This window comes from Globicephala melas, chromosome 20 (assembly GCF_963455315.2).
Source record: "Globicephala melas chromosome 20, mGloMel1.2, whole genome shotgun sequence".
Taxonomy (NCBI): domain Eukaryota; kingdom Metazoa; phylum Chordata; class Mammalia; order Artiodactyla; family Delphinidae; genus Globicephala; species Globicephala melas.
The window spans coordinates 28,095,338-28,120,019 of record NC_083333.1 but is presented as its reverse complement, the minus strand read 5'-3'; the positions used below and the strand labels follow the sequence as shown (position 1 = coordinate 28,120,019).

Sequence of the window (24,682 nt, the reverse complement as noted above, 5' to 3'; positions counted from 1 at the left end):
TGGGGGTCAGGGGGAGCCAGGAGACCTGGCTCACTACCTGTGTGACTCTAAGGTCAAGTCAGCAAACTTCCATAAACCTCAATTTCTTCCTCTGTAAAATGGAGCTGCTGTGGGCCCTGCCTACCTCCTGGGTGTAGACGAAAAAGGCTGGGAAGGCTCTCTGACAACCCAGAGCCCCATGCAGATGAGCCCAAACCCGGGACAGCTCGGCCCTCGAGATACAGCAGCAGACAGCCCTCAGCCCACCCTTGCCCTGGCAGGAGAAGAGAAACAGCCAGAGAGCCTCTAGAGGGCCTACTGGGTACCAGCAGGCACGTGGCACGTCCCAACGCTCGCAGCCACTCTAGGAGGAAGCTATCCCTCCATTTTACAGGGGGAGAAGCGAGACCCAGAAAGGCTAAGTGACACGTCCAAGGTCACACTTCTAGAGAGTGGTGGAGCCTGGATACGAAGCCAGGGCGATCAGACTCGGAGACCCAGGCACGGGAGGGAAAGGGGCGGGCGAGGGCTCCAGTCTCCCCTTGCTCACAGGGGGAACCCCTCTTAGGGGTGCACCAGCCAGCAGCCTCCGACACGCCTTCACGCCAGAGGGCCCCCCACCTCAAGCTGGCCACTCACTGTCCCGCAGGTAGGTGTCAGCGAAGTAGAGGGTCCGGACGAAGCCCGTGAAGGAGTCCTCCGCCGAGCGGGCCTCGATCTTGCGCTGCACGGGCGCCAGCTCCATGTTCTGTAGGCCAGTCCTCTCTGCCCTGCTGCTCCCCTCCTGCACCTGCAGTCGAGTGGGCCAGGCCTGAGGGTGGGCTCTCGCCTTCCTTCCCGGGGGCATCGCATGGCTCAACAGCGAGCCTTCCAGGAAGAGTGGCCGCAGCCCCTGCCACCGCCTGCCTGGTAATACTGAGGACGTGGCCCTGAGGCATTACAATGACTGCCTTTCACACTTAGGGAAGCCGAGGCACAGAGAAGCAGTGCGGCGGATCCGAGGTCACAGGGTTGGTGGGGGTCGGGGGTGGCCCAGAGCCCGTGTCTATGGCCAAAGCAGGCGGGGCAGGGAGGGGTGGTGGGGACCTGCCGCTGGCTGCTCCGGGCTCTGCCCGGGCTCGTGTCCGGCCCCGGCCTCACCTCTCCCGGAGGGCCAGCAGGCCGCCGCTTCCTGCTGGACACCCGGCTGCGACGTATCCGGCGGAAGGACTGGCGCAGGGACTTCTTCAGGGACTTCACACGGGACAGCGGGCCCTCCAAGGCTAGCTGGTCATTGGGGTGCAGCGTGCACCTGGGGGGACGATGGGCCATCAGCGTGGCCAGGGCCTGAGGGACCTTGCCAATCCAGGCACCAATCCCAGACCCGGCCACCCCGGGAGGTCTGCTCACTTGACAAAGACCTGCCGCCGCTGCTGGTGGTCAAAGAGGCCAAAGCCGTGGCTGGTGCCGAAGGCCACGAGCCGCCACTCGGAGTGCAGGGCCAAGGAGGTGACCACAGCCGGGGGCTGGCACTGCACCAACACGAAGGGCTGGAAGCCGGGCTCGAAGTGCACGGGCCCCGGGCGGGCACACAGGCGCTCGTGCCCCTTCCAGCGGTAGCCCTCCTGGTCCTGCAGCAAGTCGGCCTCCACCTGCTCCACCGCGTGCTCCGCTGCCTCGTCATTCAGCTCCAGCACCAGCACCTGGGCGGGGCGGCAGATGGGCTGAACCACCCCCCGGCACCAAGGGACGGACGGCAGGACCTCAGGGACCCTAACGGCAGGGGCGGCAAAGGACCCAAGCTCCACGCCAAGGCCAAGGGTCAGAAGTGCCCAACCTCTGGCTCTTAACCCTGATTTCTGGAGGAGAAAGGCCTCCCTCTAATGGGATCAGGGAACTTCTATTCACTGGGAGAAATCAGAACCACAGGGGCAGGGGATGCACCAGGGGGGCGCTCAGGAAGCTGGTTCCTGGCCCTGCTGCCCCCCAAGACTGAGAAGGAAGCTTGTGGGCCTGGACGCTGCCCAAAGTCACCTGATGAGCCCTCCCCACGGCTCCGCACGCCCAGCCCGGCCCGCTACCTGCCCTGCTGTGCCAGCCACAGCCAGGTAGCCACTGTATCTGCAGAGGAAAATCTTCTGGATGCCCAGCCGGGGATCGTCGCTGTAGGGGTCGAAAGAGCCCACCTGACAAGGGAGAAGAGCTCCGTGAGGGGCCCTAAGTGCTGGACCTGGCCCATCCCCGCCCTCCCTGGTTCCCAGGCTCCGGGCCTCACCTTGCGGAGGGGGGGCCACTCGTCCTCACCCTGGGCACTGAGGCTCTCGCTGGGGTCTGTGTCGGTGAGGAACACCCGTACCGTGCTGAGCTTGTAGAGCAGCCGCAAGCAGACGCCCGAGGCATCCCAGAACCGCACTGTGCCATCCTCGTGCCTGTGGGCAGAGCCCGCCTGCCGCCCGTGAGAAGGATGCCGGGCCAGAGGAGCCCGGGACTGGCACGCACACCCCCCGAGCTCTGCTCCCACCCTACACGTCCCGCTAGGCAGGAGAGTGACGATCAACGTCACCTACCCCGTGAGCAGCAGGTCCCTCTGGGGTGGGGCCGGGGCCAGGCTGGTGCCACCGTCGATGGGCCACTCCTGGAGGAGATGACGGAGAAGTTCATGGGCGAGCTTGGCTCTGGGCTGGGGCGGGGCTGGGGCCGGGGCCAGACCTACCATGGTGGAGAAGTGTGTGTTCTGCCGGCTGCCGGCAGCGATGATGCGCTCCCACAGCTTCAGGGGGATGTTGGAGACATGGTGGGAGCAGGTGATGGCGGAGCAGTGCAGGGAGGCCAGGTAGGGAGGCTGGACCGGCGGCCAACCAGCCGTCTGCAGGTCAATCACGACCAGCTCCTCCTCAGCCAGCACTACCAGGGCATAGGGGTCATCAAGGGCTGTGGGGACAGGCCAAGGGTCAGGGGCTGCAGGAGCCACTGGGAAGCAGTCTGTCCAGCCTGGCCCTGTAGAATCTGAGGCTCTAGGGTTGGAGTCAGGGAACCCACATTTTAAAAGCAAGCTCCAGATCCAACAACGCATAAAAAGAATTATATGCCATGACTAAGTGGGATTTATCCCAGGTATGCAAGGCTGCGTCACCTTTCGAAAAACAATTAATGAAACCCATTGCATCAAGAGGCTAAAAAAGAGAAATCGGGAACTCCCTGGAAGTCCAGTGATTAGGACTCTATGCTCTCACTGCCAAGGGTCCGGGTTCAATTCCTGGTCGGGGAACTAAGATCCCACAAGCCGTGTGGTGTGGCCAAAAAAAAAAAAAAAAAAAGAAAAATCACATGATCATAGCGATAGATGCAGACAAACTATTTGACAAAACCCAACATCCATTTATGATTAAAAAAAAACTCTCAGTAAACTAGGAATAGAGGAGAACTGCCTCAACTTGATAAAGAATATCTACAAAAAACCTACAGCAGGCTTCCCTGGTGGCGCAGTGGTTGAGACTCTGCCTGCTGATGCAGGGGACGCGGGTTCGTGCCCGGGTCTGGGAAGATGCCACATGCCGCGGAGCGGCTGGGCCCGTGAGCCATGGCTGCTGAGCCTGCGTGTCCGGAGCCTGTGCTCCGCAACGGAAGAGGCCACAACAGTGAGAGGCCCGCATACCGCTAAAAACAAAACAAAACAAAACAAACAAAAAAACCTACGGCTAATGTAATACTTAATGGTGAGAAACGTGAAGCTTTCCCACTGAGATCAGGAACAAGGCAAGGTTGCCTCCTCTCACCACTCATTTTCAAGTACTAGCTGATGCAATAAGACAAGAAAAGGAAATAGAAGGCATACGGATGGGGAAGAAAGAAGTAAAACCATCTTTGTTCACAGATGACATGATCATCAATGTAGAAAACCTAAAAGAATCGACCAAAAACTCCCCTGGCTCCCACCACGCTGTCAGGTATGAGGAGGGAAGAAGAGGCTGAGAAAGGAGGAAAAGCAGGTTCAGAGTCTCCCTCCAAAGGGCCACTGGTGAGGCTGGGAGAACACAGCCCAGGGTGTCCTGAGCAGGCCTGCCTCCCTCACCTGGAGGCCTCGGGCCTGTCAGGTCAGAGTCATCTAGGGAGGAGGCCCACCCTCCTGGAGATCTCCCACCAGGCCCCCTCTCTAGGTTTTGACACCAGCCCTTTCTGGTCTTGCCTGTCACCCAATTTAGAAAGCTGACTCAGGGCTTTGTTGGCCTGGCTGAGTTCCAGGAGGCCAGCTCAGCTGGCCCACACTGCTACCTGCCCCACCCCACAAGGAGGGCTTCACCATGTCCAGGCCAGGAGCCCTTTGCCTCAGCCAGGTGGGTGTTAAGCCCAACAGTGCAGACCTGCCCACCTTTGGGCCAAGTCCCAGCTGAGCTGGGGAAGGGCAAAGAGAGCTTGGGGTGGATGGGAGGCGTGGGCAGCAAGGACAAACCATAGGCCAGCAGGGAAGAGAGGGAGCAGCCTCGGGGACACAAAGAAGAGGTGCAGTGGGACTTAGGGACTCAGGGGCGGCAGCTCTGGGAACGCCTGCAGGCCCTTCCTCTTTGTTTATGGATGGGGGTGGGCCGGATCCCCACACCTCCTGGTGGCCTGCCCTTCACACTCACTCCCGCTCGCCTACCAGCCTCAGGGTTCGCCTCAATGAGGACAGTGAAGTCGATGACGCGGGAGGTGAAGTCAAAGGCTGTCTGCTGGCCGTTGTGGATGACTGAGATGCAGTGGCGGTCCCCATAGCTGGCCCGTGGCATGCCGCCCTGGAAGATGGTGAAGGGCAACCTGGCAGGCACAGAAGAGCAGGGGGTGGGCTGCTGACGCCGCCCCAGAAGCCAAGGGCTGAGCCAGCCGTGGGGTGGCCCTGTGACTGGCCTCTGCAGCAGGGCCTGGCATGAGGGCTGGCCTCAGTGTAAGTGCTCACTCAAAGTTCCCAGGAGGGGCTGGAGCGGACCCCCGTCTCTTCCCAACTCAACAGCCCCAGAGAACTTGGGGGCCAGCAGTGGAGCACGCAGGCTGCAGGCTCTGAGTCTCTGCCACCACTCCCGTTTCAACCAGAGTGCCCTCTGTCCCCCTTTTCTGCTTATACATCAGGTCTCCTTGTATGATTCTGTTTGAAGAAACAGGTCTGCTCCTAAGACAGAGTTTGGAACCTGCTGGTCTGAATCATCTCTCCAGGAGGGTGGAAGGGAAAGAATGGGAATGAGTTTTCAGGAATTAGTCGGAGAGAGGTATGAACGGCACCCCCCTCCCTTCCCTGGAGACCCGGATATGAGACCTAAAGGCAGTCACTAGGCACCATCTCCCCCAGGCAGAGGTTTGAGCAGCCTTTCCAGCTCCCCAGGAAAGCTCTAGAAAGGGAACAGGACAGAGCACTGATACCTACCCCTGCTTGGTGGTCAGCCAGAAGATTTTGGTAATAGCTTTGCAAGGAAAAGGGCCTAAAAGAAAAGGAAATACCTTGAACGGCCCTCCTGCTCTCAGAGGCCCGCGGGTCTGCAGCACAGATCCCGCAAACCTGCGGAGCAGATCTAGGCCTGGGAGTCTCGCTGTGAGCAGTTCCCAGAGAAAGTCACAGTGCGTCTCAGAAAACCCGCTGTGTGGCTTCGGACACAGCCTTCACCATCTCTGGGCCCCAGGTTTTGCTTCTATGAGTTGGACACCTACATCTGAAAGCAGGAGAGACCGACTGGGGCCAGAGAGGACACCGCCTTGCTCACTGGAAGGCGGTCCCAGGTGGCGGGCAGAGCACTGACCGTAAGGCACACAGCTGCGCAGGGGCTCCGGTTGCAGGGTGTCACTGGACACGGGCCACTGGCAGTAGCTGCCGTCAGAATGGCAGCTGACAATCAGATGGCCGTCCCGCTGCCAGCAGACGTTCTCCAGTTGCTTCACGGTGGGAAAGGAGAGAGAGTGCGCGAAGGCTGGGATCAGGGGTGCGGTTCCATCGCCTGCACCCCCATGCCTCAGATGGGGGCTGGATGTGTTATGCGGGGCCTGGGAGAACCATGTGGCACCCCTACCTGGCTGCTGAGGAAATGACAGAGCACACAGCTGCCCTGTAGGTCCCAGATGACGACAAGGCCCCGGCTGTAGCCAATGAGGATCTGGTTGGGGTCCCGAGGATGTTCCTGCAGAGCCTCCACCATCTCAAATGCCCGCCTGTGGCGGACCTCCTCTGGCAACCTGGGCGAGGGGAGCACCGTGAGCCCACGTCACCGTCCACCGGTGGGGCATGGCTGAGAGCGTGGCACAGCCATGCCCGGCATCCCCGAAGCAGCGGGCACGGAATGTGCCAGCGCGGAAAGGCTGCCAGGACACGTCATCAAGAGGAGAGAGAAGCAACGCATAGAACAGGGCAGCGATAGAGAAAACCCCCTAAGGATGCAAACGCAGGTGGCACGACTATAAGGAAAAGCAAGGAAGTGGTTTCCAGAAAAGTCGATGTGGTGGTCACCTCTGGGGGAGGGAGGGAGCTGTGACAGAGAAGGGCAGGTGGGGGACCCTGGGGGCCTGGCAAAATTTTGTGTTTGCCCAGAGTTGGCTGCAGAGACGCTCACTTAACAAGAATCCATTAAACTGTACCTTCAAACCTAGTGCATTTCGGCAAGGTGTTGGTGTTTCATAAAAAAAAAAAAAAGTTTTTAAGACCTACAAAACAAAACTCTCTATATCAGTTGGCCTGGCCTTGAGCCTTGACCCCCTCCTCCTTTTCTGGGCCTGGAATGCTGGTGTGAAGTTTGGAGGCGCTACACCAACAGAAGACCGTGAGGTGGCGGGCACAGGACCAAACGCCGATACCGAGCAGGGCGAGTAGGAAATGGAAACAGCCTGGATCCCAAGGGCATGTCTACGCTCAAACCCAAACCAAACCCTCTACATTTAGAACAAGATTTAGACCAACAGGAGGGGTACCCAGGGCACCCAGGCTGGGAAAGCCCAGCAGGGGCTCCTCCTCGACTAGACTCCCACCGGCGCGGGTACGGTGGGCACTGGTACCGCCACACACTGAGGAGCAGGTCCTTCCACCGTCCTGCCCACAGGCCAGGCGCCCCGGCTGAGCACCAGCTGGGCCTGCCACCCTGTAAACAGTCCTGCTCTGGCCATGGTCACGCTGCCCTGACTCTACCATGCCCAGTGCTCAGAAGGACCCGGCCCCAAGCAGGAATCCTCCCAACCCAGCAATGCCCAGCCCTGCTTGACCATCACCTGGGGCCTGACGACTATGAGTGTTACAAGCCTGGCCCAGAGCCCTTAGGAAGGTCGGGCATGAAGCAGCTCCACAGCCCAGCACACTGGCCTCCTCCCTGCCCTTTTTTTCTTTTGGCGGTACGCGGGCCTCTCACTGTTGCGGCCTCTCCCGTCGCGGAGCACAGACTCCAGATGCGCAGGCTCAGCGGCCATGGCTCACGGGCCCAGCCGCTCCGCGGCATGTGGGATCTTCCCGGACCGGGGCATGAACCCGTGTCCCCCGCATCGGCAGGCGGACTCTCAACCACTGCGCCACCAGGGAAGCCCTCTCCCTGCCCTTCTTCACTGCAGAACACTCCACGGCCATCAACCTGGCTCCCGTGGGCTCCTGCTGGACTCCTCCATCCCCTCCTGTTTTGGACCCTGGCCCCCCTCCACACCCAGACCTGATCTGACTCCCTCTCTCCCACGGACACCACCATTAACGAGCAAAGATTCTGAAACGATCTCAAGAAACCTACAGGTTGTGGCCGCCAGGGATTCGGGGCCATGGACCCTGCATGCAAACGAACATGTGGCAGAGACTCCAAAGCACACGCATCAGCAGAAGCTGCCCGGCTGATGCAGGGAGGTCTGGGCCCCGTCTGCCCCACTGTGGAGCCCCGGGGCTTTGAAAGAGGTGGTATCTGTGCCAAGAACGCTGGACTGAGAGCTGGTATCATTGCACAATTATTTTGAGCCTGGTTTTCCTTTTAAATGAGGTGACAAGTTACTCCCAAGACCCCTTTTAGTGCTGGAACGCTAACTCTTTTTTGGGGGGTGAGATTCTCAATTTGGGGGACAGGTGGAGAGCTGAGAGTCTGTCCTCCCATCCCTACAGACTTCCCAGGAGAGAAATCATAAGCTCCTGAGGCATAACCGGGATGGAAAGGAGAAGGCCACTTGAGGGGACAGGTTCCTTAGGGCACGAGGGTCTCCAGGCCTGGGGCTCACCGCTGCAGCACAGCATCTGAGCTGATCGTCTGGTCCTCCAGCGCGCGGAAAGCCGGCAGCTGCACCACGAACACACTGCCGCTCTCAGTGCCCAGGTAGAGCAGCTGGCAGGAGGAATGCGGCAGGACCACGGTGATCTGCGTGGCACTGGGGGCGGCCCTGCAGAGGGAATGATGGCCCGTGAGCTGGCCCTGCCCAGGCAGGGGGGACCCACAGATAGGATCCCCCACTCCCTCAGCAGCCCCAGGAAAGGCCATGCCTGCGGTGGGGAAGCAGGCCGGTGAGGTTCTTTGATGGGGTCCAGCTACTCAGGCCCGGACAAACATACTGGTTTTTATTCTGCCAAGACAGGAGACAGATGGCAGAGAGCTGGGGCTAAGAAGCAGAAAAAAATCCCTTGGCGCCTCCCACGTAGGCTCTGTGTGGGGATGGGGGGAGGTGGGCCGCAGCCCTGCCAGCTCCTCCCAGGGCACCCTGGAGTTGGTGCATGGGTCAGGCTGGCTAGGAGAGCAAGAAGACTGAGTTCTTACCCTGGGGGGCCACGCAGCGTGAAACTCTCATCTTCCTGCAGCTCCGACACCCCGCCTTTGACCTTCAGGCTCCACAGGTGCAGGCTGTTGTCGTCCAGCAGGGTGACCAGCTGGCACTAGGCAGGAAACGGGGCAGAAGCGTGCTGTCTCGTTAACCAGGGAGGGACAGCATTCACCGTGACCTTTACACACTGGGGCGGCCCAGCCTGTGCGGGTCATTTCCAAGAGCCCCAGAACCAAGAGACCCCCGCCTCCTGTTAGGGTGGCCGTGAACAGCAGCTGGGGAAAGACAGGTTTGTCCCGGGTCCTCCCATCAGCACCAAACCCCGGGCCACCAAACGCCTGCCTTTCCATACGTCCTTTCTGGAAGATGGGAAAGTAAGAAGGGCTTGGGGGCAGGGGGGCCTCACCTGGCCAGGCAGGAAGTGGATCTGCACTACCGCATTGTTCTCACGGTGCAACCCCATGAACTCCACCCCTGGGGCACCGTAGCTGGGAGCAGCAGGCTCAGGAAAAGCTCCACAAGGCAGGACCCCACCCCTCGGCCTGCCCGCTGGGCCCACGTGGCAAGGAGTGTAAATACCCAGCAGCAGAGAAGGGCTGCTGGGGGCGGGGGTGGGGGGGTGGGGGGGATGTTTAGGGTGGGGCGGGGACAGCGGGGGGGGGGGGGGGGGCCTGCCCTGAAGGCACCGGGCCAGTAACCTGACCCCTGAGGGTAAAGCCAGCCAACCAGGGAGAGCTGTCGCAGCCAGGAGGGGTGAAGCATTATCCTGGCAACTGTTAGGCTGTTCACTGTACCCCTGTCCCCCGCCCCACCGAAACCCATAACCTGAACTGCAACAGACTGTCAGCTACCACGTGGTGGCACCTGTGAGAAGACGCACAGGGCACCCGTGGGCCCACCTACGGCAGCCATGGCCGTGAGCCTTGGCGCTGAGAATCGTAACCGGGATATGGCCGTGGCCTGGCAATGATTAACCACCTAAGGAAGGGCTGAGGCGATGGAAGCTGGGCCTCTGCCCTCCTGGGTACACACCCCCTGCAGCCTCGTGCTGCTGACTTGCACCCCCAGGCTCCCTGCACCTGCCCTGCAGCAGTGGAGGGAGTTACAGCTTTACTGGAGGAGGTGGCGGCTGGGCTCTCCAAGGGTGGTCCCCCACCTCCCAATTCACCTAGGTCCCACCCTGGCTCACCCTGGGGGCTCAGGTCAGATTCAGGGGTGGGATTCCCAGACTCGTAGCGCAGCCTAGGCCAGAGGACCCAAGCAGCGACTCCCCATCCTGGGACCTGTGGGCTTGCCTCTGAAATGGACCCACTGGACCACGTCCAGCCGCAGGCCAGGGGAAGACTAGGAGTCCACTCTCCTCTCCGTGTGTGTGTGTGGGGGGGGGGGGCAGGGTCGGGGGTAGAATCTGGAAGAGCATCTGGCTTAGCACAGCTCCTCTAACCCAAGGCCACCCCGTCTCTGGTTTGGACTGAGCCCTGAGCCCAGTCTACTGATCCTTTGCGGGTGGGGCCCATCCCCGGCCTCCACTTACTGCATTCGGGGCTGACTCCTAAGAGGGTATTTGGAACGTCCCGGGAACAAGAGGGGTCGTCTGCAACTTGCTTTTCTATGGAGAATTAGGGGACTCCTTCCTGAATCTCACCAATGCCAAGGCCCCTGGCCCTTCCAGGGCATCCCTGGGTGGGAGCTGGGAGAACGGAAAGGATACAGCTTGATGGCTCCGGAGCGGGTGCCGATGGCCAGGATGCGCAGAGAGGGGCTGTAGCCGAGGGCGCTGGGCTGGTGCGGGAAGCCATGCTCCACCGTCTGCAACGAGAACCAGGCAGGCAGGGGCCTGTAGACATGTCCCCTCTGCCCCTCCATGGCCGGGGGCAGGGGGTCAGTGCCGGAGGGAGGAGCCGCAGCAGAGAGCCACCCCCAGCAGGAAGAAGGAATTCAGTCTCGTTCAGGTCCCCACCTGGACCCACCCGGGCCCCACCCTCAGTCCATTTCTGACCCGGTCCTTGGCCGCGTGATGCTCCCTGGGAGTGCATTCTCCCGGGACACCGTGCTGGCCCCTCGCTCTCCAGGAACTCTGACCTGGTTCCTCCACCACCCGTACTGTGGGCCACCCACCCAGCCCTCCTGCAGGGGTGCGGGGGAAGCTCTGGGGGGCTGGCACAGGGGAGGCACCAGGTGGCTCAGGAAGCCCAGCTGCACTGCAGCTCCAGGAGGGGCCCTGGGGTCTAACGGAACCCACAGCTGCCCTTCCCGACTCTGAGCCCCGCGAGGCTCCCCCAGCACTGAACATCTGCTCTGTCTCAAGTGCCTCATTGCCACTATGAGTTCTCTTCCACCATCCTCCCAGGGAGGAAGCTTCTGGAGTGTTGTTGCAGACACATGCCTTGGCTCAGTTCTTCTTACAGAAATAATACACATTGTAGAAAACTTGGAACATATAAAGGAGTTTGAAAAAGAAGACAAAATCACCCACACTCCCCAAACTGGAGTAACCCTTCCTAACAAGGGTGTGTATCCGACTGTAAGCGTGTATGGGCCTATACTTAAAAACAGACACCTCAGAGAAAGACAAATACTGTATGATATCACTTATATGTGGAATCTAAAAAATACAACAAACTAGTGAATATAACAAAAAAGCAGCAGACCCACAGATATAGCGAACACACTAGCGATTACCAGTGGGGAAGGGTGTTAAATTTTTTTTTAGATTTTGGGACTTCCCTGGTGGTCCAGTGGTTAAGACTCGGCGCTTCCACTGCAGGGGGTGAAGGTTCAATCCCTGAACTAAGATCCTGCATGTAGCGCGGTATGGCCAAAAAAAAAGAAAATTATATATATATATATAAAATTATATATATATATAATTTTTTAATGTTTTAAATAAAAAATATGAATAAAATAAAATAAAAACATATAGGAAAGGACAAAAAAAAAACCCCAGAGACCTATCTGGGACCATGCCACATGAATATACATACAGACACATAGCTCTGTGGTCTGTCTTTCCACCTATAGCCAGCCCAGGCTGTTAAAAGCAGTAAAACGACTTTTATTTTTCATTTTCGTCGCACGGTATCGGTATGGCTTGCAGGATCTCAGTTCGCCAACCAGGGATTGAACCCGGGCCACGGGCAGTGCCGAGTCGTAACCACTAGACCACCAGGGAACTCCCTAAAACGACTTTTAAACGGCTGAAGAATATTCCTCAGGGGGAGGTGCCCTAACTCACCAGGCCTCTGTTATTGAACATTTACTTTGTTTTCAGAGGTTTTGTAATTGCCAGTTGCATCGATGACTATTCTTGGGCTCCTATCTCTGCCTGCAACTCAGTATTTCCTTAGGCAGGTGTCCCAGGGGTGGAATTACAGATTAAAGAGGTATGGATTGAGATCGACAAACCATCTTCGGGAAGGTTTTCGGTTGTTTCTCAGTCAGCTAACCCCACTCTGCCCCACCCCATCCAACCCGCCAGGGGATACTGAACCTGTAGAGCTATAGATTCGAGCAGGACAGAGGATGCCAGCCAGCGATTTCAAAGTTTTGTGTTTTTTTTTTTTTTTTTTTTTTGCGGTATGCGGGCCTCTCACTGTTGTGGCCTTTTCCGTTGCGGAGCACAGGCTCCAGACGTGCAGGCTCAGCGGCCATGGCTCACGGGCCCAGCCGCTCTGTGGCATGTGGGATCTTCCCGGACCGGGGCACGAACCCGTATCCCCTGCATCGGCAGGCGGACTCTCAACCACTGCGCCACCAGGGAAGCCCTGTGTTTTTTTTTTTAAACCATGGAGACTGCCCTGCAGAAAAAGGGTGTCCCAATGAGGCAGCTCTCCTTAGGCCCAAGGCTCTACTCTGGGCTTCACTTGGCCTCCAAGGAGCAGAAACAGATAAGTCCTGGTGACAGCTGGAACGCCAGCTTAGCAGACCCAACTGCTTTGCTGCCTGCCTGCCCCCAGGCCAGTGGCTCGCGGAAGAGGGGCCCTGTGCTGGGGTTGGCCCAGGGATGAGAGCTCCAAAGAGTGCCTATTCTGGGGACACGTAGGTGTGAGGGCCCCACAGGCTTGGTTCTCTGCCAGGAACACAGTCTGCCCTGCAAATGGCTGTACCTGGAAGGGTCAGCTGGGAGGGCAGCAGCACACCAGCAGAAGCCCTCCCCCACCCCACCCCCGCCCCGGCCCGGCCCGGCCCGGCCCGGCCCCCCAGGTTTCTGTTCAGCTATGTCAAAAATGCAGAGCCTGGAAAAGCCTCTGGGAGATAGCAGGGTATCTGGAATGTAAACATTTCCCAGGAAAAGGAGGGCAGGGCTCCTGACTCAGTGTGGGACGGGCTTCCCCAGGAGCCCCCACTAGGCCTTGGCTGGCCCCAGGCTGCTGGGGCCTCGGGAAGTCAGAGGCCCGAGATCCAGAGAAGGTTCCTGGGATGACAACCTTCTCCCATCATCCCCAGCAGCCGCAGCTCAGGATCAGCGTCTGGAATTTGGAGGACTCTGGGGGAAACACCCAGCAGGAGCCTGGTGGCCAGCAGGGGCCCAGACCCCGATGTCCAGTATAACAGCCACAAGCCGTGTGTAGATCCTGAGCCCTTGCAATGTGGCAAGGGCCACAGAGGAACTGAACTTCTAATTTTATTTAATTTCTATTAACTTAAATTCAAGGATGGACCCCTAACTCAGTAATTAGAAAACTTCCCAGGTATGTTCTTGGGTTCCAAAGGAACAGGGGCTGGAGTCAGGCAGACCAAAGCTTTGACTCTCCTCTTTCAACTGTAAATCTTCCAAACTCTAAACATAGATCACATATTCCTAAAGAAAATTTAATGGCCAAATTGAGATGTGCTGTAAGTAAAAAATGTACTTTTGTATTAACAACAACAACAAAATACTAAGAAAAAAGTCTAATATCTATTGACTACATGTTGAAACGATAATATTTTGGATGTACTGGATTAAACAGAATATGTTATCAAAATAATGTTACTTGTTTAAAAAATGTTATAATGCGCTTCTACAACATTTTAAATTACGTATGTCTCATCATATTCCTAGGGGACCGAGGTGCTCCCCTAGACATTTTTACCTTGGGCATCAGCAGGAAAGTCAAGCCAAAGAGAAAACAGTCTGCAACTTTTTGTCAGGTGCTCAGGCCACACGTTATCCTATCAACTCGCTGGCAGGAAGTTCTCCTAACATCTCACCTGAGTCATACCTGCTGCGGATCAGCTCTTTTCCCTAACCCAGAGGGAGACAAAGGGCAGGCCCATCGTTCAGTCACTCATACTCATTCCTCATTTCTTCAGGGTCCTGAGGACACTGTGCCACCCCCTCACTCCCGAACCACCTTCTTTTCCATAGGCTGGTTTAGAAAGAACAGGAACTGAGTCAGGCCCACGAAACTTAGAATCCCCAATACCACTTAAAAGGTGACAGGACGAGCTGCTTTGCCTCATTTCACGTGTGGTAACCGGGGTGATGCGAATGACTGCGCTGAGCGGGGCTGTCCTTGGCTCCAACAAGACGAGCCTCAGGACAACCACCTGACCGCCGCTGGAGGGCTCAGCTGGCCTCAAGGCGCACACAAGCCTTGCCTTCCTTCAAAGGTTCTCCCTCATGCCTTCCTTCAAAGGTTCTCCCTCATGCCTTCCTTCAAAGGTTCTCCCTCATTCCCTCATATCCCTCAGGGCATCTTCTCCAAGTTGACCAAGGCTCCCTCAAAATCAAAATGAGGGGAGGGAACTTCATGGTGACCCTGACTGGCTGGGGCCAAGAGGGTGGATTCAAATGTAAATAACGTGGTGACAGGGGATTCCCCAGGTCCCAGAGGGGAAGCGACCGGCTTCAACATGCAAATAAGACCCACAATCCCTGAATGAGGCAACATGATATGACGTAAAGCGAGTCACGAGGTCAGGGAACTGGTCAAGAAAGGAGGTGCGGGGACCCCAGGCCAGTTACGAGAGGCCCAGGGGGTCTTGCTGGGAATGAGGAAGGGAGTGATTTGGACATGGGGAGAGAACAGAGGTCAGTTAATTGAGGGGAACGGGGAGGAGCTGGACGCCCAGGGCCCGAGAAGCCTGGGGAAGCAGGAAGTTTCCACGAGGCCCCTCTGCCTGCGCTCCAGCTGCCTCCCAAGGTGGGGTGCCCTTCCCATCCCCTGGTTCCCCCTCCCTCCGACTCCTAACAGCCTTTTAAGACGTGGTTCCCCCCACTGGAGCAGCAGGTCCACGTGGACAGGGACCCCCTCCAGGCTGGTTTAGGGTTTAGGCACAGTTCCAGGACCCAAGAGCATAGAATGTATCTGACCTCCCTTAAAGAAAGCAGCCCCCGGGGCACAGGAGGCGCTCAGCCCCAGGGGGGTCCTGCTGTGGACTTCCAAGGCACACAGCGACCCCGATCAGTCCTCCGCCCAGGACAGCGGGCCCGGCTTCCAGGGCCGGCCCTCCCAGCCAGAGACCCCAGCCGCCTCCAGCTCAGGTTCAAGCTAGGAGGCTGACCAAAGTGGGGTGTCCTCCCCTACCTCCTGAGCTCAGCATCCAGCCTACCTGGCACTGCCCCCACCCTGCTACCTGGCTCAGGTGACCTGTGCCAAGGGAAGAGAGAACAATGAACTCTTTTGACAGAGAGCTGGGAAAGGAGAGATTTCTAGGAGCCGCCAAACTGCAACATTAGCCCGGTGTGGGAGAGAGAGAAAGCCCGTCTGTCTCACACCGGCTCCGGGACCCCATTTCAGGTTCCCGGAAGGGAGAGAGCAAAGGTGGTTTGTCTGAGAGCGAGGGGGCCCTTCGTCCTGCCCCCAGCAAGGGGGGACCCTGTCCAAGATGGAGGGCTGAGGAGTCCCTAGCACTTGCTGGGGGGCAGGAAGGAAGGCTGCCCAGGGGCACGGGGTGGGAGGGTGTGCAGGGGGTGGGCTGGGGGACAGGGAGGCACTGCCCCGTACTGGGTGTGGTCAGCCCAGATTCCTGGCGGTGGCAGCAACCTGGCCCTCCCTGTGCGGCTGTCACCTGACACCAGGGGCCCAGCCATGCAAACGCCAAGACCAAACCGCCCTGGACGGGGCAGCTGGTCAGGAACACACTGTTTGTTCAGGGCCTGGGGTGGGGGAGGGTGGCCCAGGCAGGAAGGGCGGCCAGCGGGTTTCACCAGGGGAGGCAGGGCCTCGAGGGTATTTTCAAGGAAGGGGTTTTAATTTAACATGAGCTTACGTCCCCTTGTCTCCTCGGAGTCACTTCCTCCCTCCTGAGGCGCCCAGTGGGTCCCGCAGTTCCCTCATTTGGTCCTCAGTGGCCCTGCTGGCACTGCCAGCTGACCTCTGTCTTCCCAACAGGCCTGAGGACCCGGCAACCGGCACAGGTGAAGAGATGGAAGGCCGCACCCTGAGGCCACACGGCTGTGGGCAGACGGAACCGGCAGCCGCATCCCCAGCCGGTGCCCCCTCCAGGTACTCAGGCTGTGCAAGCCTGGAGGCCTCAGTTTCCCCACCTGCAGAGTGGGAACAGCGCCCACCTGTGAGTCGTCAGGAGGCTGAGGCGAAGGTGAGGCAGACCCTGTAGGGCATCAGCTGTGTGTGGGTGCCGTTCAAAGCAAGTTAACTCACTCAGCCCACCAATCTGGGTGTAGGGGTGATTACAACGCCCACTTTACAGATGAGGAAACTGAGGAGCAGAGAGGTTAAGTAACGTTTCTGCAGTCACTCAGTGAGGAAGCAGCACAGCTGGCATCTAGACCCAGGCCGCCTGGCTCCAGGGTCCCCGCCCCAACCACTGCACCACCTGGCCCCTTTGCTGCTTGGCATGGAGCCCCTGGTGAACCGGAGCTGCCCCTCGGACAGTCAGTCCCCAGCAGGGGGTTCAGAGCATCTGTCCACAGACACAGCTCCTTCCCAGGTACCGAAGCCGAAGAAACAGGACGTGCTGCTCTCGGCCCGCCGGGGGCCATGTCCCTGATCTCTCTGAGGCACCTCACTTGGTGCGGGTATCAAGGAGTTGGGCCAGATGGTACTGGAGGGAGAGGCCCAGCTGGTGTCTGCGAGCCTCTTGGACTGGCCTATGATGGTGCCACCGTCCCACCTCCCAGCTCACTGCCCTGCAGACCGGCACTTCCGGGATGGACACTGCCTGCTTCCCCAGATGTGAGGCTCTGAGCTCCAGCTCTGTGTATCCCACTGTCTGCTGGGACCCGCCCTCACCTGAGGGTGCCAAGATTCTCCACACTGAACCTCGAGCCAGATAACATTCACAGAGCCGTGCTGATACTGGAACCACTAGCCACTTAGGCCCTTCAACTCACACACTAACTCGTTTAATCCTCACACCAACACTGTGGGGTGGCTGCTGTTACCCTCTCCACTTAGAGATGAGTGACTTGTCCAAGGTCACCCAGCTGGTGAACCCAGGCAGTCAGGTGCCGAGGTTGGCGCCACTCACCCCTGGGCAAGACTGCCTCTCGATAAGTGGACGATCATAATTGTTGCTATTCTGTCGGAATCGAATGCATCACTTTCCTCAACCCTGCTCCTCGCCCCTCCTGGGCTCCCCAACCCAGGGGGTGGCATCACTGCCCAGCCAGGATGCAGGACAGCTGCCTCCCTTCCCTCCTACGCTCCGTCTGTCACCAGGTCTCATCAACCTCTCGCCCTAAATAAGCCCTCAACCAGGGGCTATTTCACTGGCCAGGGGACACTGGGCAGCGTCTGGAACAGTTTTGGTTGTCATGTCTTGGGGAGGCAGGGCCAGGGATGCTGCTAAACAGCCCCACAACTCAGTGGGCCCCAAAGGCCCCAAATGTCAACGGTCAAGCCCTGCGCCCCAACCCCACTGCTGGGCCCCAGTCAGTCAATGCAACGTCTCCTAAGTGCTCTGAGCTTACCTGCTCCTGACTGAAAGGTAGGGGAAAAAAAAAAAAAGGTCCCAGAGCTACCTCCTCTAAGTCATAAATGAGATCGCTCACTCCCCTGCTCAAAACTCACCAGGCTCTGGCGTGTCAGACCCAGATTCCCAGGTTCTAGCCTCCCTTGATCCCACAGCTGACCTCACAGCCAGGGGGCCGGGGCAGGGCTGGCGTGGGTAGGACCACCCAGGCTCCCAAACCTTCCAGGATCTGGACTCACCCTCCAAGCCCAACCCTTCGGGCTCCACCATTCACTCAGAACCTAGATGAGATGAGTCTAAGCCCCACCCCTCCCCAACAGCCCCCCCAAGACGTTCCCCTCCCAGGAAGTGGAATTTTAGACCATCAGCCCCCTTCCTTCCACCAGACTATAAATGTCCTGGAGGGCAGAGGTCTTGTCTGAGATTCCCACAGCCCCAGCGCTGGGCTGTGTAGGTACTCAGTGCATGTCTCTTGGAAGTGAATGGGAGGAAGAAGGAATTCCAGGAGCCTCCCCTCTCCAGCCAGGCCTGGGGGTGGGGCAGTCCAGTCTGGGGGCACGGGGTGGAGGGGGAGGCATGATTCTTCTGCCCCAGCCCCACCCCAGCCCCACCCTGCTGCTGCACAGTTGGAACTTGGGGCGGGGGTTCATCCCTCTTCACTGAGCCTGTCTATCCGGTTTCCACTGGAATTGGCCACCTTTTTGGGGTGTGAGATCCCAGCATCATCAAGGGCAATGGAAGGCGACAGGGGTCACCCAGGCGCCGAGGCAGATGCTGAGGTTCTGAGACCCACACCCAACACCCATGGGCTGCTCCCTTGTAAGTGAGAATGGCAGGCCGCAGGGGCCCAGAGATCCCCCATTCATAACATATGCACGCCCACATCCCAAGGCCCAAAAGCCGTGCCCACAGCTTCCTTCCCCCAGTGGGAGGAGGTGTTCATTTAGGGAAGCCCTGATCCCAGAGGCAGTAGCCTCACAGCCACAGGTCAAGAAAATCAGAGGAAACCGGCAGAGCAGGTTGGGACCCTGACTCGCCTCGAACAAGCCCCCGGGAGCTGTCTCTCCCTGGCAGGCAGGCAGCCCCTGAAAACAGCACCTGACACTCCTGGACCACTGTGCTTAGCACGTCAGTGATCTAATTCCGTGTAATCCTCACAGCAAACCTACGCAATGGGTGACGGGCACAGGGTCGTCCAGCTTCTAAGTGGCTAAGCTGGACTTGAAGCCCACCCGTCAGCACGTCCTGGAGGGTCCTGGGACCCCCGAGGGGAAGAGCATCTTGCCGCTCCCCTTCCCGCAGTCCACCTTCCAGGGTGGGGGGAAGCTGAGGCACGGAGGCCAAGGGCCTAGATCAGAGCAGAGGTGAGAGGAGCGAATTGCCCCGAACCGGCTGCGGATTGCTAGGTGGCCTCGGAGCGAATAAACCACCTTGCGTTCCTTCCCCTTTACAGGCCAGCCCCCCGGGAAGCCCCATGATCGTGGGTAAGAGGACACCCGCCTGGGGGGCCTTAGGAGCAGGTGTGGAGCTGGGGTGGTCAAATGCCAACCCCCACCCCCACCCCCCGCCGACACCTTCTCCCAGGTGCCTCTCCCCACTCACCCAGGCCTACAGCCGGCCAGAAGGAATTATGTGTTCTGCCTGCAGGGAAAGCTGTGTTTTCCTTTGAGGGTAATTTGAGGAGGGAGGGAACGGCCATGGCCTGTGGCCCCAGGGCTCCAAGGAAACTGGCATCACAGGAACATCTTATACTTCGCAGGGTTCAACGCACTTTCACCTTTCCCGGCCCTAGGCCTGCTCCATAACCCCCTGAGGAGGGAGGCAGGACAGGTTGTTTTACCCCCATTTTACAGGTGGGGAAAACTAGGCTGGAAGAGGCGGGGTGACCTGCAGAGGTCACACAGCCAGCGAGACATGGGACAAGGAGAGCTGACTCCTGGGCGTCCTGTCACCCTTTCCCAGGAAAGCCTCTAACCAGACCCCATTTCCAAAATCCAGTTCCCAGGAGGCACAGCAGGCAGTGCCAAGTAAGCACCTTAGTCCAGGTAAGAGCGACCCCGGCGCCAGCCCCAGCCCGTGGGGAGGGTGATACCTTTTGTTTGTTTGGCCACGCAGCGCAGCTTGCGGAATCTTAGTTCTCCAACCAGGGATCGAACCCGCGGCCTCAGCAGTGAGAGCGTGGCGTCCTAACCACTGGACCGTCAGGGAATTCCCTGGGCGCGTGACACCTCCATGCCTGCCGTAAACGCCCGGCCGGCCCTCCGCTCCCCTTACCTTGTTAAACTGGAAGAGGTCCCGCTTGAGCCTCTCCCTCGCAGGGTCATGTCCCGGCCTCAGGAACCTCCTCATCTTGCTGCGCGCAGCCCCCTGGGGAAAGGGGGGCAGCTGCTGAGCACCGGCCAAAGGAGGCCCGGCACCCCAGAGCCCGACCCGGCGCCCAGGCCCGCTCGCCCAGCTTAGGCAGCCTTTCCCCAAGCACGGCAGGCGGCCGCCCCCGGGGCCGGGCCAGCTTCACCCTCGGCTTCCCCACGCCTCACGCCCCATCCGTGGAGCGCGGTTCCCTGAGAGGAAACCGGAGGGAGCTCTGGACCTGGAGGCCGGAGCTGGTTAATGCTCTGACGCTTGCTCCCGGCCACCTGTGGCCTAATAAAGCCAACAGGAGAAGCCGGGGGAGGAAGCCATTTAGCCCGGCTTTATGGGAACAAGGAGGGCCAGAGGCCCTGAGGTTTTAAAGCTTAATTGTTAACCTGTTTTCTGAAAAACCATAAAACTCTGGCTAAACAGAAAGGGCAACTTCACAAGCCGCTGTCTCCAGAGCCGGCTGGAAGGTGGGAACGCAAAGGCTGTCCACCTGGGCTCCCAGATCAGAACCCCGATGGGGGAGGGGAAACGCGCCGACAACTCCAGGCCAGGGCCCAGCAGAACTCCCTGGGGTGGGGGTGGGGGCTGGGGTCTGCACACCTGGGCAGATTCTTCCTTCTAACTTCAGGGAAGGCTCTCCAGCGACTCTGGGCTTAGCCTGCTCCCACCCGCCACAGCCGTCCGGAACCTGAGTGAGTGAGGTGCAGAGCACCCAGTCGGGGGGTGCTGGCCCACCCCACCCCACAGCCGGGGCCCACGGGGGAGCTGGGTCCGCCCCCACGGCTGCTGGGGGTCTCTCTCTGGAAGCCCAGGCTTCCAGGCTGCCCCACCTCCCACCCTCAGCTCTGGCTCTCCAGTTCCAGCTCCCCTGGGCTCTGATGGGGTGTGCTCGGAAAGGCTCCCTCTCCCAGGGGCCCAGTGGAGAGTAATCAGGAGGAGAAATCTGCTCCCAATAAAGAAGCCAGCCCCAGGCCCCCCAACTGTCCTCCCACCGTAGAATGCATTCCCAGTCCCGGGGGAACTATTTCTGGCTCATCCTTGGGGGAAGCGGGTGGGATCACATGTGCTCCAGCTTCCGGCTTCCAGGAGCACAACCTCCCACTGACCACAGGACACCAAGGCCCGTCCTCGGAAACACAGGGGCTCAGGCCCACCCTGGAAATGGCTCCATTCACGCCTGACACTATAAGGGAAGGAGGCAGAGCCAGCCCCTGCCCTGAAGGAGCTTACTCTGGGGTAGGGGCAGGTAAAGACAGGACAGTGCACAGTGCCGGGTACCCTGATGGGGAGGCACAGGGGCATCCGGCCCAGACTCGGCAGCAGGGGAGTGTCCTGCCGGAGAAGAAGGTAGTTAAGCTGAGACCCGAAGGATACCCTGAAGTTTCTGGCTTCTTGAAAGGTGACAAAAATTAACCGTCAGGCCAGACTTCGCATATGAATGGACCCGGGCAGGCACATGCGGGGCAGAGTTGGAGGGACTTTCTGGCAGAGAGGCATGTCCCAGGGCAATCCAAACATCTCCAGCTGGGAACAGGCGGAGACCAGCCCTCTGAACGCCTCACCTTCTGGGGACACCGAAAAGGCCACCACTTGTGAGAGGGTTGGAGAGTAGAGGTCTGTGCCTTCACATTTTGGGGGAGCCAGAGCAGAACGGGGAGCCCCACTTCTCCAAGGAACAGCAGGTAGTCGGGAAACTCCCGGGTGCTCACTTGACCCGAGGCCCCGCAGTGGGTTCAGGGAACAAACACGGGAAAGTCCCGGAGGCTCCTGGGCCTGGGAGTGAAAACAGACTCGGGGCCTGCAGCGACCTCGGCCTCCTGGACAAACAGCTGGGCTGGTGGCCTCGCATTCCAGCCATGGGGGAGGGTAGCGCCAGCTCATCAACCTGCCACCCCAGGCTCCTGGCGATGCCCCGTCTCCCTCTCCCGGCCCCGGTCACTGGGTCAGAAGCCAGAGGAGGCTGGGAGGGACGCCCTGGAGGAGGAAACGGGCCTGCAGACTCCAGGGAGAGGCCACCCTGGGCTCTGCCCCGGGGACCCTCTCAGGCTGCAGGGTGGGGACAAGCGGGCACAGGGCCATCTGTGCCAAGGACCCACAAAGGCTCAAGGGTGACACCGCCCAGTCCCAGGGGCAAACGTGCAGATAGGAGGGAGGGAGACATGATGTGGAGCTGGGTGGGAGAAAGCCCCACTCGGGGAGGGAGGGCGGGCACTCCATCCACCCGGCTGCCCCTTGGAGCCCCTGCTGCCTACCAGGCACTGAACCAAACCTTTGTGCGTTAGAACAAGGTGCACCTAAACCTCATCCTGGATGCTCCTTCTCCTTCCAGAAGCCTCCCTGGAAGGTGAGTGGAACATCCCCACGCGGCAGACATGGAAAGAAGACCACAGAAGCTGGGCAACTCATCCAATCCCTAAGAAGGTACCAACAGAACTGAGATTTGACCCCAGGTGTGGTGAACTCCCCAATCTTAGGTCTCTGGGAGGCAGCAAAGGATGCACAGACAGGACAGAGGATGCCTAGTTGCAGCCGTGCAGTTCCAAGGCGCAGACACATGCAGACACACACACTCCCACATGCCTTCAGCTCAGAGCCAAGCAAGCAGTGTGGGTCCTGGCCTCTGGTGAGGTCTGGCTGGGCAGAGCCGGGGGCCCTTGCCTGGACCTGCCACTCATTCCAGCCGGGGGCTGGAACACCACTGGCCTGGGGTGACGGAGCCAGGACCTTCAGCGTAGCTCCCAGTACAGAAAAGCTGCCCATGTCAAGGCATAAAAAAGTACCATCCCTTCTTGAAGGCGGACAGGTCTGGGACTGGCTGGACTTACCTCCAAGCAAACCCTCAGCTCCACTCACCCCAGGCAAGAGGTTCTCTGCGGAGAAGCTTCAGGAACCTGGGCCTGGAGCTCCCTGGTGTGGAACAGATCCTACCTACTCAACCCACTCCTGACGGGGGCGGGGAGACGTAAGGGAAAGAGCCCAGGGCTTGGGACCCACAGCCAGGGCTCAAGCACCACAGCTCGGCTCCTCCAAGCTGGGTGGCAGCTCCTCGAGGTCCGGAGAGCTTGTCTGCTGCAAGCAGTGGAAGCAACGGCAGAAGCCATTGCCTGGCGCGGAGCAAACACTGTCTGAGGACCGGGCATACGACCGTGACAGACAGACAAGATCCTCCAGCTCACCAAGCTTACATCCTGGCAGGGGAGCGCGATGACTAAGAGGTACACAAATCAGTCAGCGGGACGGTTTCAGAGAAAGCTCAGAGCCTACAAGAAAATAAGGGAAGATGCTCAGCTCAAGGGACCAGGGTTTGGTGGTCAGGATTCAGCGAACCTTCCCGAGTCTGGGTCTGCGCGTTTGCCGTTCCTTCTGCCTGGGGTTCTTTTCCTCCAAATACTCACGAGCCTCCCTCCCTCGCCTCTACTGCAACGTGCGCACGCTGAATGAACGAACAGAGGTGATAATACCTCCACCCAGTCCTGAATGGTAGGAAGTGGTCAGCCCGCGGGAGGATTCGGGGCAGGGCGTGTCAGGCAGCGGGCTTCCGTGTGCCACGAGGGGCTGGGCACAGGCAACAAGGAGGGATGACATGGGTCGAAAGGGGGGCCTGGTGGGCCACAACAAAGAGCTTCAGTTTGACTCTACTGGGAACCCCCTGACAGTCCTGGGCAGGGGCCTGATGTGGTCCGCCCTCCCCTCCCCCACCCCACGTCCCCTTCTGCTTGGCCCTGTGTCCATCTCCTCAGCCCCCGCACCAGCCCCATTCACTGTGGTCTCCGTGCTTTCGTCTCCACGTTTCCCTCTGACATAACCTTGCCCCTCAAGCAGCATACAAAAAATCACCTTCCCAAAATCATCTCCCCCTGACCCCATCCAGACCACGTTCACCGTGCTCCCTCAGCGCTCGACTGTGCCTTATGCTAAAATGATGCCTAAAACCACTGTGGACTCGGGCACTCGTCTAGCTCTGTGGACGGTCTCCCCCGCCTTGTCGTGCTTGTCATTAAGCTGCTAGGAAAAATCAGAAGCAACCTAAGCGGCCAACAACAGGGGGCAGGTGAAGGGTGCTCAGCCCGACGATGGAACGGGTACAGTCATGAAAAGGGCAGGAGACGATGGCCACGGAAACATATGTCCAATGTATCCAAGAGTCAGGTAGAGTCTTAAAAATATTTACATAAGTCGACAACACAGTGGAAGGGTTATGGGATTACTGGTGATGCTTCTTCTTCTTTCTGTTTATCTGCCTCCCAGGCAGGGGAAATAAGAGGATCACACGGGAGGGGCCCAGGTCCTGGTCAGGTGTGAGGGCGGCCCTGCGCTCACAGTTGGCACTCAGTCCTGCTGGGGGATCGCTCCTGCCCTGCCCACGGCTATGGACACCAAATGGGCACAGAGGCAGGGAGTAGACAGGTGGGTGGAACCAGCTGTGTGGCCTCATGTTTCAGGCGCCCCTGGTCCGGGGCGAAAGGATGTTACTGCTTTGCAGGCTATGACGGGTGAGGCGGCTGTGAGCCTCAACAGGAAGGCCTGGGAGGAGCTGGCAAGCTCTCAGGTGCTGTATTCTTCAATGCCGCTTTTGCCGTGAGGGATGTGGGGTAAGAGAGTTCAGGGGCCCCCCAGGCTGAGAAGCCCCCCAAGTCTGACGCCAAGAAGGGTCTGAGGCAAAGACTGGGGAAGGAAGGAGCTCCGAGGGTCCTGGCTTCCTGCGCTGGGGGTGCCACCTGGCTAGAGCACAACCCGTGCCGGGGGCGCTTCCTGAGAAGAAACACCTTCTCCA

General features: G+C 59.1%; 1 protein-coding gene across 9 annotated transcripts in view; it reads right to left on the bottom strand.

The window, feature by feature from the left end:
* Positions 1 to 24,682, bottom strand: part of LLGL2 (LLGL scribble cell polarity complex component 2) — a 33,940-nt gene that overhangs the window by 3,008 nt on the left and 6,250 nt on the right. For 2 of the 9 annotated variants that reach the window (XM_060290226.1, XM_070044436.1), the window contains exons 1-17: positions 21,139 to 21,168; positions 20,509 to 20,596; positions 19,822 to 19,914; positions 10,397 to 10,494; positions 9,092 to 9,173; positions 8,682 to 8,797; positions 8,152 to 8,310; positions 5,991 to 6,153; positions 5,724 to 5,856; positions 5,354 to 5,408; positions 4,598 to 4,752; positions 2,526 to 2,889; positions 2,234 to 2,387; positions 2,040 to 2,144; positions 1,369 to 1,661; positions 1,120 to 1,270; positions 619 to 769 (exon numbers count right to left, since the gene is read on the bottom strand). In XM_060290226.1, the coding sequence (XP_060146209.1) occupies positions 619 to 769; positions 1,120 to 1,270; positions 1,369 to 1,661; positions 2,040 to 2,144; positions 2,234 to 2,387; positions 2,526 to 2,889; positions 4,598 to 4,752; positions 5,354 to 5,408; positions 5,724 to 5,856; positions 5,991 to 6,153; positions 8,152 to 8,310; positions 8,682 to 8,797; positions 9,092 to 9,173; positions 10,397 to 10,494; positions 19,822 to 19,896 (2,254 nt within the window). In that variant the 5' untranslated portion in view covers positions 19,897 to 19,914; positions 20,509 to 20,596; positions 21,139 to 21,168. Of the gene's footprint in view, positions 1 to 618; positions 770 to 1,119; positions 1,271 to 1,368; positions 1,662 to 2,039; positions 2,145 to 2,233; positions 2,388 to 2,525; positions 2,890 to 4,597; positions 4,753 to 5,353; positions 5,409 to 5,723; positions 5,857 to 5,990; positions 6,154 to 8,151; positions 8,311 to 8,681; positions 8,798 to 9,091; positions 9,174 to 10,396; positions 10,495 to 19,821; positions 19,915 to 20,508; positions 20,597 to 21,138; positions 21,169 to 23,084; positions 23,169 to 24,682 lie in introns of those variants that run through there. The other 7 variants (XM_060290229.1, XM_060290228.1, XM_030837654.2 and 4 more) reach the window with 5 other exon arrangements.